Source organism: Rhea americana, unplaced genomic scaffold, assembly GCF_003343005.1.
Source record: "Rhea americana isolate MKP2758 unplaced genomic scaffold, rheAme1 scaffold_563, whole genome shotgun sequence".
In the NCBI taxonomy this organism is placed as follows: domain Eukaryota; kingdom Metazoa; phylum Chordata; class Aves; order Rheiformes; family Rheidae; genus Rhea; species Rhea americana.
The window spans coordinates 34,514-48,556 of record NW_028186716.1 but is presented as its reverse complement, the minus strand read 5'-3'; the positions used below and the strand labels follow the sequence as shown (position 1 = coordinate 48,556).

At 56.1% G+C, this 14,043-nt stretch overlaps 2 protein-coding genes across 2 annotated transcripts in view; one reads left to right on the top strand and one right to left on the bottom strand.

The window, feature by feature from the left end:
• LOC146587830 (uncharacterized) overlaps window positions 1-2,126 on the bottom strand; it is a 4,868-nt gene extending 2,742 nt beyond the window's left edge. Inside the window, exon 1 of the mRNA XM_085318935.1 lies at window positions 2,086-2,126. The gene's annotated coding sequence lies outside the window, so the exon portion shown is untranslated. The remainder of the gene's footprint in view (window positions 1-2,085) is intronic.
• Window positions 2,127-2,998: 872 nt separating this feature from the next.
• LOC146587829 (uncharacterized) lies at window positions 2,999-11,021 on the top strand. Its single transcript, XM_085318938.1, has 4 exons — window positions 2,999-3,327; window positions 5,986-6,817; window positions 7,207-7,402; window positions 8,641-11,021. Exons 1-4 carry the CDS (start codon window positions 3,083-3,085, stop codon window positions 9,492-9,494), a joined length of 2,127 nt encoding a protein of 708 aa, XP_085175064.1. The 5' UTR covers window positions 2,999-3,082; the 3' UTR covers window positions 9,495-11,021.
• The last annotated feature ends 3,022 nt before the right edge of the window (window positions 11,022-14,043 follow it).

Genomic DNA, 14,043 nt, shown 5'->3' with positions numbered 1-14,043 from the left:
GGAGAAAAGAGAAAGAAGAAAGAAGAAAGAAGGAAAATCATAAAAAGAAAAGGGAGAAAGTAAAAATTGGGAGGAGAGGGGATGAAAAAAGGAGAGAGGCAGTGATGGAGAGAAGGAGGGGAAAAAAACAAAATCAAAAAGAACAAAAGAGAGAGCAAAGTGGCAAGAAAGAGAAAGAGAGCGAGAGGAAGGAAGAGAGGAGAGTTTTTCAGGCAAAACTCACTTCCCAAGCCAGCCTGCAAAGCGGCGCCGTTTCCGCAGGGCCCCAGCGCGGGGGTCCAGAGCCCGGGCTGCTGCCGCGCGGCCCGGTGCAGATGGCTCCTGCTCCGCTGCTGCTGCTGACCCAGGAAGCTCAACCCGCCCCAGTGTGGGGCCGCCGAGCAGGCAGGAAGCAAAAGCCCCGGACCCTCCCTGTACAGCACTGAACAGAAGCACACCTACCCGTCCCGTACAGCACCGAGCACCCGCACCCCAACACAGCCCGTACAGCACCGAGCACCCGAACCCCAACACGGCCCATACAGCACTGAGTGCTCGCATGCTAACCTGTCCCGTACAGCACCAAGCACCCGCACCCCAACACGGCCCGTACAGCACCGGGCGCTTGCATGCCAACCCATCCCGTACAGCGCCGAGCACCCGCACCCCAGCATGGCCCGTGGAGCACTGAGCACTTGCACCCCAACCCCTCCTGAACAGCGTAGAGCACCTGCACCCTGAACCTGTCTGCACAGCGCCGAGCACACGCACTCCAACCCGCCTCGTACAGCGTCGAGCACCAGCACCCTGAACTTGTGCATACAGAGAGATGCACACATCCCGTACAGCACCGAGCACACGCACTCCAACACAGCTTGTACTACCCTACCCTTGCACCCTGAAACTGTTCGTACAGCGCCGAGCACACGCACTCCAACACAGCTTGTACAGCGTCAAGCACCTGCACCCTGAACCGGTCCATACAGCGCCGAGCTCACACACCCTAACACAGCCTGTACAGCGCCAAGCCACGCACCCCAACATGGCCCATACAGCACTGAGCACGCACCCCAACATGGCCCATACAGCATCCAGCACGCACACCTCAAGCCACCTGTATAGCTCCAAGCACCGAGACCCCGAAACATCCCGTCCAAACCCACCCATAAAATGCTGAGCACACGAGCCCCAAACGCCACCCATGCAGCGCCAAGCATTCACACTCTGAACTCATCTGTACAGCACCAAGCACATGCACCCCGAACCCCCRTGTACAGCACCGAGCACACACACATCAAACTTACCCGTACAGCGCTGAGCAAACGCACGCTAAACTCGTCCTGTACAGCGCCAAGCACCCGCCCCTCAACACGGCCTGTACAGCGCCGAGCATGTGCACCAGAACCCACCCTGTACAGTGCTAAGAACGCACACCCCACACCCGACCTGTACAGCACCGAGCACCCCAAACCCCAAAATGTTCTGTACAGTGTCGAGAATACGCACCCCAGCATCTCCCGTACAGTGCCGAGCACTCGCATCCTGAACCCATCCTGTACAGCACCGAGCACCTGCACCCTGAAACTGTTCCGTACAGCACCGAGCACACGCACCCCAACACGTCCCATACAGCGCCGAGCACACGCACCCCAACACGTCCTACACAGAACCGACCACCCGCATCCCGAACCCGTCCCGTACAGCGCCGAGCACACGCACCTCAAACCCGCCCGTACACTGCCCAACACATGCACCTCAACCCACACCATACAGCGCCGAGCACATGTATCCCAGTTCCATCCCGTACAGCGCCGAGCACGCACACCTCAACCCACCCGCAGGGCCCCGAACACCCGCACCCCGAATCGTCCCGTGCAGAGCCGATCACTCACATCCCAGCTCGGCCCGTACAGCGCCGAGCACTCAAACTCTGAACTCATTCGTACAGCGCCGAGCACGCGCACCCCGAGCCCCCCATACGGCCCCGAGCACTCGCACCCCGAACCGCCCCGTACAGCGCCGAGCACACGCACCCCAACATGTCCCGTTCAGCGCCGAGCACTCGCACCCCAAACCGCCCCGTACAGCGCCGAGCACCCCACTCACCGCGCTCTGCCCCCACCGCCTCAGTCCCACGTGGGAGTCGTTTCCACCCCCCCCTTCCCGCGATGCGATTGGTCCGCCGCACTGTCACTCTCYCTTCGAGCAGGGAAGCCGTAGCAGCGGGCCGGCTCACTCCGCCCCCGTCCTCCTGCGCTCTCTCTTCTCTCGCTGCGATTGGCTCGTCTCACTGTCACTCCCCTTTGTTACGGTGGAGCGGAGCAGCGCCCAGCTCCCACGGCGCGCGGTCGTCTGCCCATAAGGAGCTCCGCCTCCGAGCTCCTTCCCTCCTTGCCATTGGCCATCTTCGCTGTCACTCCCGCCCCTTTCCCCGGGGGGGGCGGGTAAAGGCGTCCTTTAACGCGTTCGGCGCCATTTCGGGCAGGAAGGGCGGGTCCGGCAGGGACTATATGTGATTGGCAGCGTGCACGCCCAATGGGCCGCGCTGCCGGCGGTTCCGGTCTCTACGGGAAGGAAGCGCTTTGTGCATCGCCGCCGGTACGGCGGCCGAGATGGGTCAAGGATGGTTTTGCGAGCTAGGTTGGGAGGGCGGGAGGAAATGGGAGGGGGTGCGGGGGCTAGAGGCATGGAAGTGCAGGGTGGTCGAAGAAAAGAAAGGTGCAAAGGGGAGGAGGGGGTGCATGGGAGTGCAAGAGGATACGAGGGGTAGGAGGTTGGGGGGTGCAAAGGGGAAGGTGCTGCAAATGGAGGGGGGTGCAAAGGGGCAGGGGCCTGAAGGGGAGTGCAAAGGGGTGGAGGGCTGATGGGTGCAAGGGGGAGGGCGATGCAAGGGGGTGCAAAGGGAAGGGGATGCTTGGGGATGCAAGTGGATGTGGGCTGCAAGGGCATGGAAATGGGAGGGGTTTTAAGGGGGAAAGGAGGTGCATTGGGGGTGCAAAAGGCAAGGGGTGCATGGGGGTGTAATGGGAATGGGTGCACGGAGGTGCAAAGAGGCAGTGGGCACAAAAGGAAATGGGTGCAAGGGAGGTGCAAAAACGAGAGGATGCAGAGGGGCAAAAAGACAAGCACAGTATATGGAGGTAAAAGTGGGAGGAGGTGCATGGGAGTACAAAAGGGAGGGGRTGCAAAGAGGAGGAGGCTGCATGAGATGCAGACACCTGAGGGTTGTGGAGGGACTCTCATAGGTGGCAGAGGTGGAGGGAGGCTTGAGGGAGTGCTGGGGTGGCAATACAGAGCATCTGTGCAAGATGAGGCTCCTTTCCTAAGTCCCRGATGGGCCCTGAGCAGGTAACACGACATGAGCAGCCAAGAACAGAAACCCATCCCCTACAACCACCAAAACTTTGTAAAAGGAACTGCAAACCCTAAAACACCTGTTTTGGGCTCAGACAGCATCGTTCTTTTGGAAAAACCTACCACTGCCGGACTCAGACTTGCAGCATAAACCTTTTTGCATCTAAGCTTGTCTGCCAGGGACTTCTTTGCAGATGAAAGGTGTAGATATGTTTTGGTTTTGGCTGAGTCTCCCAGAGGTTTGGTCCTTGCAGGGGTCTGGGAASTTCTCTGAAATCTGCTGGGCTTGATACAGTGTCAGATAAACCAGGTGAGAGTGCAAAGAAGGGACAGACATAGGGGAAGAGCTGGAAGGGACATTGTAGGAGTCTTGGTKCGTTTTTTTGTTTGTTTTGTTTTGTTTTTTCTTGGACATGAGGTGTGTCCAGCAGGCAGGTAGGTGCAAGGAGCAAGATTTTCCCCGTCAAGCCCATCGGCTGCAGCGGAGGGTGCAAAATCAGCCAAGCATACTCAGAGTGTGCAAGTCTCTGGGTACATTAATAAATGCAAGAGAAGTTCCACATCCTGCTGGCTAGAAGGCATTTAAAAAAAAAAAGTTTTGTGGTTTGTTGGAGTTTCTTGGGTGAGCATAGTGTAAATGGCTTTGGGATGTGAACATCGTCAAATGCCCCAGGGGAAAAGGATCAGCGCTGGGTGCTGGGTGCTCAGACCCACGGCATGCTCAGGGCTAGGTGCTCGGTGAGGGAGCTCACCCTGTGGGGATGCTCACACCTGTTTGCTGCATGCTCACCTTGGAGTGATACTCAGGTTTGAGTGTTCATCCTGCAGGGATGCTCGGGGCTGKGTGCAGGACACAGCACCGTGGCACATTCAGGGCTGGTTGCTGGGTGCTCACTCTGCAGGAATACGCAGCCCTGGGTGCTGAGCACTTGTCCCAGGGCTTGCTCAGGGCTGGATGCTCACCCTGCAGCGCTGCCCAGCTCTGGGTGCTTGGACCCACTGGGTGCATCCCAAACCCTCCGGGCACAGGGGGACCACAAGACCCTTCGCACTCCCCCACCCCCGTGCATTGGACCACCTTCTCGCCCGGCTAAGTCTTAACCCTTTGCCTTCCCCTTCGCCAGCGAAGGGCTGGGAAGGGTTAAAGCACCCTCCTGTCTCTGAGTGACAGCGATGGCGGCCAGTCCCGGCTGCTGGAGCCCGGGTCCCCAGCGGGGGGGGGGGGGCGCCGGGCCCGGCCGCTCCGGCCCTTTGTGTCGGGCAGCCCCTGCGAGCCGGGCGCTGTGGGGCGTGCAGCGCCGAGCACCCCGCCAGGTGCGGCGGGGCACATCGCGTGGTTTTGCTTTGGGGGGAACTGGGGGGAGAGGATTGCAAAGCTGAGGGAGTCGGGGGCGGCTTGGCAAGCTTGGCGGAGCTTTTGCAAAGCCRGGGGAGGTGGGGGCGGTTTTGCAGTGCCGGGCGCCGTAGGGGCACGTTGCAAGACTGGGGGTCGGCTTTGCAAGTTCCCGGAGCTTTTGCAAAGCTGGGGGTCGTGGAGGGAGCATATTGCAGGGGCCTGGGGCATTTGCAAGGCCGGAGGCCGGGAGGGGGGCACGATGCAAGGCTGGGGGGAGCAGCTTTGTGAGCTCCTGGGAGCTTTTGCAAGTCTGAGGAAGCACACAAGACCGGCGGGGGCGGGGGGGGGAGCGCATTGAACGGCCTTGGGGCCTTTGCAAGGCTGGAGGGCGTATTGCAAAGCTTCAGGACGGTTTTGCAAGCTTCCTAGAGCTATTACAAGGTTGGAAGTCGGGGTGTGGGGGGGGGAAAGCATATTGCAAGGGCCTGGGGACTTTGCAAGGCTGGGGCTCAGAAGGGCTAGGTTGTTTGGTCCTGGGGCCTTTGCAAGGCTGGGGGACATGTTGCAAAGCTTCAGACCAGCTTTGCAAGCTTCCTAGAGCTTTTGCAAGGCTAGGGGTTCAGGGGGAGCATACTGCATGCTTCTGAGGCCTTTGCAAGGTTAGGGAGAGCACATTGCAAGGCTCGTGAGTGGTTTGCAAGCTTCCAAGAGCTTTTGCTAGGCTAGGGATTGGAGAGGGGGGGGAAGCACATTGCAAGAGCTTGGGGCCTTTGCAAGGCTAGAAGCCAGGGTAGGGGAGACTGGGGGCTTATTGCAAGGCTGAGGTCTGGCTTTGCAAACTTCCTGAAGCTTTTCAACGGTTAGGGGTTGAATCCTTTACACATGGCAAAAGCCTGAGGGTGTTGCAAGGGTTCATAGGGGTTTACAAGTCTGGAAGCTGGATGGGGGTGACTTTGCAAGCTTCCAGGCACTTTTGCAAGATGAGGAGTSAGCAGGAAGCATACTGTATGGTCCKAGGGGCATTTGCAAGGCCAGGAGCAGGGACGGCTTTGCAAGTTTTCTGGAGCTTTTTGCACACGTGGGCATCTGGGGAGAGCATATTGCAGGAACCAGGGGGCTTTGCAAGGCTTGGGGTCCGGTCGGGGTTGAGGGGAAGCATATTACACGGCACTGTGACCTTTGCAAAGCCAGGAGCTGGGACTACAACCCTGCAAGCTCTTTGGGGGCTTTRCAAGTCTGAGAGCTTGTTTAGGGGCAGCTTTGCAAAGCTGAGATCCACSGGCTGTCTTCACTGTGTTCCGTTTTCTCACCTGCAGTGCTGTCCTCGCTCGGCGCTTTGCAAAGACCCCTGCAGCATCGCATCTCCCAGGAAGGCTGGTGAAGGAGCACAGCAAGCCCAAGCTGCTCGCTGGCAGCATGGAGATACAAGAAGGAGCTGTGGAGCTGGAGCCCAAGCCCTGCAGGCAGCTAGCCCAGGCTGCAAAGGAGCCACTAGCATCCTCTGGACTGCGCTGGCCACGCTCGCGGCTGCAACAAGAGGGGCTCTCACGGCGCCCCAAAGCCCAGAGGGCTAAAGGGCCGCAGGCTTTGAAGACCTTGCCAGGGGTCACGGCAGCCCCAGACCCTGTCGAGAGCAGCCCCCATCTCCCTGAGCTGTCACCCGATGATGATGCAGAGGCCTACCTGGCCTCATTTGAGCGGGTGGCCGAGACGTGCCGCTGGCCTCGCAGGGAGTGGGTGACACGGCTGGTGCCGGCACTGAGTGGCAAAGCCCAGCAAGCCGTGAGCAGCCTGGCAGCAGGGGACGCGGGGGACTACGGGAAGGTGAAAGCGGCCATCCTGCGTGGTTGCAGTGTGGGCACGGAGATGCGGCGGCTCCGCTTCCGGCAGTTTCGATACCAGGAGGCTGCGGGGCCACGTGATGTCTACCAGCGCCTACGGGAGCTGTTGCACTGCTGGCTGCAGCCCGAGATGCGCACCAAAGAGCAGATCATGGAGCTCCTCATCCTTGAGCAGTTCCTCAGCATCCTCCCCGAGGAAATCCAGAGTTGGGTCTGGGTCCGGCACCCCGAGTCATGTGCCCAAGCCGTGGCCCTGGCCGAGAGTTTCCAGCTGGGACAGCAAGAGGCCAGGATCTGGGAGCAACAGGTGAGAACAGCACAAGCCAGCGCTCTGCCTGGAGCTTGACCCGCTTGCACACTCGCGTCCACAGCAGGCACACACGGCAGCCTTCCTGCATCTGCTCACCTTTAAAATTGGTCGGAAATTCAGGTCCTGGCATCATTTGTCGCCTTCAGAGCTTGTTTTGACAAGCATCCCACAAATTCCTATGGGAGCTTTATGCTCAGGTGGTCGTTATCCCCAAATGGCTCCAAAAACCCAGGAGTGGGGGGTGAGATACAAGAAGGCTCTGTGGTCCTCCCAAGAGGTGCTCAGGGCAATTGCCCCGTTTGCAATGCCCCAGGCCATGGGGGTGCCTCTTGAGATGCAATTCCTCACCATGGCTCTTAGGTGCCCCTTGTGCCTTTGTCCTTCAGGTCACAGTGCGCGTGAAGGTCGAGGAGGTGACCCCAGAGGACATGGGGAGTCCTGAAAACGTGTGGGAGTCTCAGAGTCCCCCATCAGAGCCACCTCAGCTCATCTCTGATGACAATTCCCAGGAGCAAGTGGCACGGAGCAAGTTCAAGTTTCCCCATGTCCCTGAGGATGACGTGCAGAGCCTGCAAGAAACAGGTAATAAGCACAAGGAAGAGGCAGTTCTCCCAAAGAATGGGGAAGATGGCTGATGTAGGAGCTGGGGAGCTCCTGGAAGGTGAGCACCCTCAGCAGAAAGCTTATTTAGGGGATGTGTCCCCTGGGATTGCTCCTGGGTGGAGGCAGTGTCTCATGTGATGAGCTTTGCTATCTGACACAGTCCTCCCTACCTTCTCCTAGATGCTTCCTCTGAGTTCCCATGGCTTCTCCACTCTGCTTTGGGGAGTTTTCTTTGTCTTTAGTAGCAACACATGAGAGCAAGGAAAACGGCCAAAAAGGAGGTCCTAGCATTGTGAAAGCTCATGGGACACTGAGATAAGGAAGATAAATGTGACTCCCAAGAGGAGCTAGGTAGAAATTCGCTTGGCCCCAGAACTCACGCTAGGGCCACCATGCATGACCTCTTAGCCCTTCTGTAGTATAGTAAAGACAGACTTGGCTGCTGCTTGTGTTCAGAAGCCAAACTGGAACAAAAAGCGGGATGAAGAAAAGTTTCTGAAATGCCCAGGTGGGCATTTCTTGCCATAGGAGAGATCTCACCAAGATCTCATTAGATCTTGATCTCTTTAATTACAAAGGAAGTGAAGGAAGGAAGTCTTGCAGCAAAGATCACAAGTGTCCTTGAGAGAGCTCTTTTTCTTCACATTCGTTTTCCCAGGAAACCCTGAGCCCCAAAGCCTTGCTCCCTCCCTCCAGTCCTTGCAGGAATCCTCAAGACAGTGCTTTGAGCAATTGCCACCTTTCATGGATGATGCTTAGAGTACACAAGGCTCCTCTCTGACTGTCTTAGTGGCCTTCCTTGCCCGTATGATCAGCCATCACTTCCCTACCAAGCACCTCTCTTGAGGTGGCCTCATCTTCATCATTACCTGACACGGTTCAATTACCTCCCGTGACGCCAGGGAGTTGAGATGTTTGCTCAGTGGTGGGAGTGGGAACATCTCTCGGAGAGGGACATTGCTTGCTCTCTGCCATTCAAGGCAGAGAAGATAGCAATGCTGGAGAGTTGAGGAAATCATACCTTCAAGGCTATGTTGTACCTAAGAGAGGGCTCATTCAGGGTGGGAATGGAGGAGGAAGAGGGCAATAAGGTTCAGTCGAGTCCTAGTACACCACAGGTGGCTTCCCCAGCAAACTACTTGTGAAGTAGCTTCTCTTCTCTTCTTTCTTTCTTTCTTCTTCTTTTCTTTTTTTTTTTTTTTTTTTTTACCCGGCAGGTCCCGGGATGGGGAGCAGAGGAGAAGACCAGACCATTTTGCAAAGGCAAGAGACTCTGCATCTACCCAGGGCCCTCCAGGGTGGCTCTGATGGGATTGTGGTCCAGAAACCCATGCAAAGAGAGATCTACAGGAGGCAGAAAGGGATCCCACGGGATCCCTCAGTCTTCCCGCAACCCCCTAGCCAAGGGCTGCTGGGGACTGTGAGGGACATCAGGAGTCAGGAGAATGGTGCCCACCGGCCAGAAAAGCCCCACCGCTGCCGTGACTGTGGGGAGCGTTTCTGGGTGAAGCACGAGCTGGCAGCACACATGAAGATGCACGAGAAGGAGCGTCCCTACCCTTGCGCCGAGTGTGGGAAGAGCTTCAACAGACTGACTCACCTCAAGACCCACCAGCGGACCCACACAGGGGTGAAGCCCTACTCGTGTGGTGAGTGCGGCAAGAGCTTCGGGCATCTCTCGACACTGACCACCCACCAGCGCCTGCACACAGGTGAGCGGCCCTACTCTTGCGGTGCCTGCGCGAAGACCTTCACCAACCCCTCAGACCTCAACAAGCACCAGCGCTCACACACGGGTGAGCGGCCCTACCCCTGTGCCGAGTGCGGCAAGCGCTTCAGCCAGCAGTCCAACCTCACCATGCACCAGCGGAGCCACACYGAGGAGCGGCCCTACCCCTGCAGCGAGTGTGGCAAGAGCTTCAAGTACTTGGCGGACCTCACGGTGCATGAACGGTCGCACACAGGCGAGCGTCCCTTCCCCTGCCCGCAGTGTGGCAAGAGCTTCAGCAACAAGTCCTCCCTCGCTCGGCACACGCGGATCCACGCCAGGGCTGCGGCCAGGAATAAGTGACAGGTGGCCAGCTACAGGTGCCTGCTCCTACAGGCAACGGACAGGAAGAGGAGGGCAAAGCCACTTCATCCCTACTCTCTTCACTTGTGCCACTTCCTCGGGCCCTGTGAGCTCTCCAGCGGAGAAGCAGAGGATGACTATGGGCTCTTCACCTGAACATGAGGATTTGGCGCGCGGGGTGGTCCTGCACTCGCTCAGCCAGCAGCAGAGCAGCCCATCCCTATGTTTGCTCCCGATTTTCTCAACGGTCATGTGTGAGCCGGCTCTGCCATGTATTTTTCTCTTCTGGGAGTTGTCTCCATGGGTTTTCTCTGTGCCAGGACATTACTGGAGCTGGAAGCCCGAAGGAGGTCTCACATGGGTTGCAGTCAAGATGAGTTGACGAGTGACGTCCTCCCGCTCCCCACTGCCAAGGTCCTGCAAGCCCAGYGGATCCAATACCTTCAAGAACATACTTGGCATTTCTTGGACGTTTTCTCAGCCATTCCCTCGGCCATTCCTTCTGGGCACGTGGTTCTCCTCCATGCTCCAGCTGAAAGATCTCCTTCACCGCTGCCCCCAGCTCCTGCCCCGTTGCTGTGCCCAAAGCCTACTGCCCAGACACCCCATCATCCCTCTGCCCAGGTGGCCCATCCCACCAAACTATGCATTTCCATTCACAACTTACTCCTTATTCCTTTCGATATTTATTCATTACTCCCTTGGCTTTCCTCACCCACCACCCCCCTTTCTCTAGGCCAGACCCACTTTGGTTCAAGGAAGCTGCTCCATCTGCCCTGTCCCACCACAGCGAGTGACTCCCGGCCCGTGATGCTGGTAGCAAACTCCCTGCATGCAGGGCCTTAAATTTTGAAGACTGACCTACCTCATCTGCTGCTTCTCTGAATTTCTAGGACTTTATTTGAATGCCTGATCACTTGAATAGCGCTTTCTAGCAGTTACTGCTTTGTTTTCTACTTGCGTGCTCCATGTTTGTGCAGAAATGTCCTCCCTGCTGCCCTCCATGGGTCTCTGTTGCCATCTGCCCTGCTCTAGGTTTATTCTGCCGTCCTGCTGCCCCCATCACTGTAATAACGTTTTTAGCAATCTCTGTGTGTGCTTTATGTTTTCTGTGTTGCAGGGGAGCATGGAAAGGGGCTGAGATCAAGTTAAGGGAGAAAATCCTATGGTAGGAGCAGGAACAACTGGAAATAGGGTTTTGGATGCAGATGAGGACAAGAGGCCATGCTGTGAGTGTGTCAGATGGGCAGCATAGGCCCAAATTGTGGAAAATCCCTTCCTCTCCAATTGAAGCACATCTAGTTATTTTTAAATGGCATGCAAAATAATCTATGGAACATACATTGGCCCAAAGGTTGCAGCTCTTCTGGGGCAATGCCAAGGTAAGTAACGCAACCTCAGCGAGGAGGGATTGAGGATCCCAGGCTTTAGAAAGATGCTCTAACTCAATTCAGTTATTGCACAGGGAAGAAAATAGCGGCAATGGTGGCAGCCAGATCAGCATCAGCATGATGCCGAGGGGTTCAAATGGGGTGGCCATCATGCGCAGCACATGCTGTTCCATGCATGCATCTTCCTCAGGAAAGCCCAGCCTGGATTCCTGGGGTCTCCCTGAGCAGAAACCGTAAAACCCAACTCACAACTCTGCAAAGCAGCATTGCATTTGCAGGGTAGGATTTCATTTGCAATGCAGTTGCTGTGCTTCCAGTATAGTGTGGTGGCTGCAATATGATGCTGCAGTTGCAATGCAGCACTGTGCTTGCTGTGCAATGCAGCAGCTTTGAGGCAGCCTCACATTTGTGCTGTACCATGGTTTTGGTGATGCAATATGCCATGGACCAAAAGTTACAGCATGGCACTTGTAGTGCAGTGTGGCACTTGGCAACACAGCGCAGTGCTCACAGTGTTGTTCCTGCAAAGTGATATTGCAGCAGAAATGCATGATGGTGCCTACAGAGCAGTCTGGCATTTGCAGCACTGTAGTTGCAATGCAGTGCAGCACTTCTGATGCACTGTCGCAGTTGCAATGCAGCACTGCAGGTGCAAAAAGACATGATGTTTAAGATGCATTATGGAGCTTGTAGTATAGCATGGCACTTGCAACACAGTACTGTACCTGCAGTGTGCTGTTGCACTTGCAGTGCAGACTTGCATTTATGTTTCAKCACAACACCTTCAAAGCACTGGGCCACATGCAATGCAGTACTGCTGCAGTGATCCAGCATGAGGCTTATACCACAGCATGAAGCTTGCTACACAATGTTGTGCCTGCAATCTGGCTGTGCAGCTGCAATGCTGCTTGTATGCAACATTAGGAATACAGTGTGGTGCTTGCAACGCAGCRTTGCAGTCATGCTCTAGTACAGCACCTTCAATGCAGCTTGGAAAGCCACACTGTCATGCAGCATTTGCTCTGCATCACAGTGAAGATGATACACTCTGGTGCTTCCAGTGCAGCACAGCACTTCCAATGCACCATCATGCTTATGGCACTATGCTTCCAGCACAGTGCTGCACCTGCAGCATGGTGTTGCAGCTGCAATGCAGCTTTCCTTGTGCTATTGCRCTTGCAGTGTACTGCTGCGCTTGCAGTGTAGAGCATCTACAGTGTGGTGAATTGTGTTTACACAGCAGTGTGTCATTTACATTTTAGCACTATGCCTGCAATGCAGCATGAGTCTTGCAATACCACACATTATCTGAACCATAGCGCTTTCACTGCACTACATCATTAGCACTGCAGCATGGTGCCTGCCCTGCCACATCACGTTTGCAGTGCAGCATGGTGCTTGCAGTGCCACACGATGCTTGCAGTGTAGTGTGGTGCTGTAGCTGCARCACACCATTTGCTGGGCATGCCATTTGCACTGTGGCATGGTTCTCACCCTGCAGTGGGATACTCTAATGGATTTCCACACACCCTGGCCAGTGTTCTCCCCTTGGACACACATAGTCTCTGAGACTCCCCCACATCTCCCTGCCCCCCTTTCACTCTGGGCACCCTTCTAGCCCTCTTGGAGMCCCTGTGGGTGCAGATAGTGGCCAGCGCTGGCCCCTACCCCTCCTGAGCTCGGAGGACATCGCTTTCCCCTCCCTCCCCGCAGGGTGGGCGGGATGCCCCCCCCCCCAACCCCGTGCCACCCGCCCATTGGTCCATTGCCCTGTCGCTCCTGTCTTTGCGGGGAGGGGAGGAGGGGCTTAACCCCTTCAGCGCCGCTGGCCAGCCTCGCTCGGGTGAGGGACCCGCAGGAGGTGCAGCTTCATGCAAGGGTTGTTTGGGTGCTATTGGAGGCACATGTTGGGATGCAACGGGGTGGGGTGGGGCTGCATGAGGACATCGCTTGCATAGAGTACAAATGTGTTATATAGGGTGCAAGGGGTGGAGGGTTGAAGGGGTGCTGTGTCAGACGGCATGGAGTGCATGGGGCATAGGGGTGTATGGAGGGTGGTTGGGGATTTCTGGGCTGTGCAAAGGGCAAGGGAGCTACATGGAGGCACTGTTGCCTGGAGTTTGGCAATTTCATGGGGTGTAAGTAGCCTGCACAGGGAGAGGGCTGCAGCAAGGTATGCAAGGCCAGGGGTTTGGGGTAGAGAAGCATGGGCTACATGGAGCACGGGTTGTTGCATGGGGCTGGGGATTGCATGAGGTGTTGGGGGCAGACTGTATAGGGATGGGCAATGCAAAGAGGAAAAATTGCATGGGAAAACCTGTCTGCGCAGAAAGGTGATTGTGCTGGGGGACAGCAAGCAACAYGTGGTCATGTTGCAGTGCTGGGGGGATGCTTGGGGCTCTTCAGGCCCCCCATGGGACTGTACTAGCCTCCACTGAGACCTGGTGACATGCAAAATGGACTCGATCACATGCTGGGCAAGAAATGTCCAGCTGGGCCAGTGAGAGAGGCGTTTSCATGATGTCAAACTCTTCTGGGGAACACCAGCTCTGAAAAGCAACAAGAAACCGCAGTGCTCTTGTCCAGAAAGGACTTCTGAATGTGTTAAATAATGCACATCATGGWCTGTCAGGCACTTGATACACCCAAACACCAAGCCCCTATCCTCCTCTCTGCCCTCTGTAGTCTCACCACTGGAAAATACCCAATAATTAATGCTATAACCTCAGTTACTTGTCTTTGGGCACATTGCAAAGAGCTCAGCAGCTGGCATGGGAATGAGTTTTGAGCTCATCTAAGAGCCTTGGCTCTTAGAAGGGGCCATGTGTAACCAAACAATAACCACTGTAATGAAAGAAGGCTCAAAAGGGATGAACATAGGCAAGGTGCCCTTGCAGCTCTGCAAGATGCAACTTAGAAGTCACAATTGTTGCACAGAGATCTAAGCMCAAAGGGAACTGGAGGGTGACCTTTGTTTTAGGTAAGTAGCCATAAATTTGAAGAAAAACATTTCTTTCTGAGTTGAGCAAAGGATGTGAATGTCTCCCTGAGATTAGCCAGACCAGCATGGGGGACATGTGTACATGGCTCAGCCCAACGTTGARTATAAAACCTGAACAACTAACAAAAGGATTTTTGAAGAGAGCAATGGGCTGGAG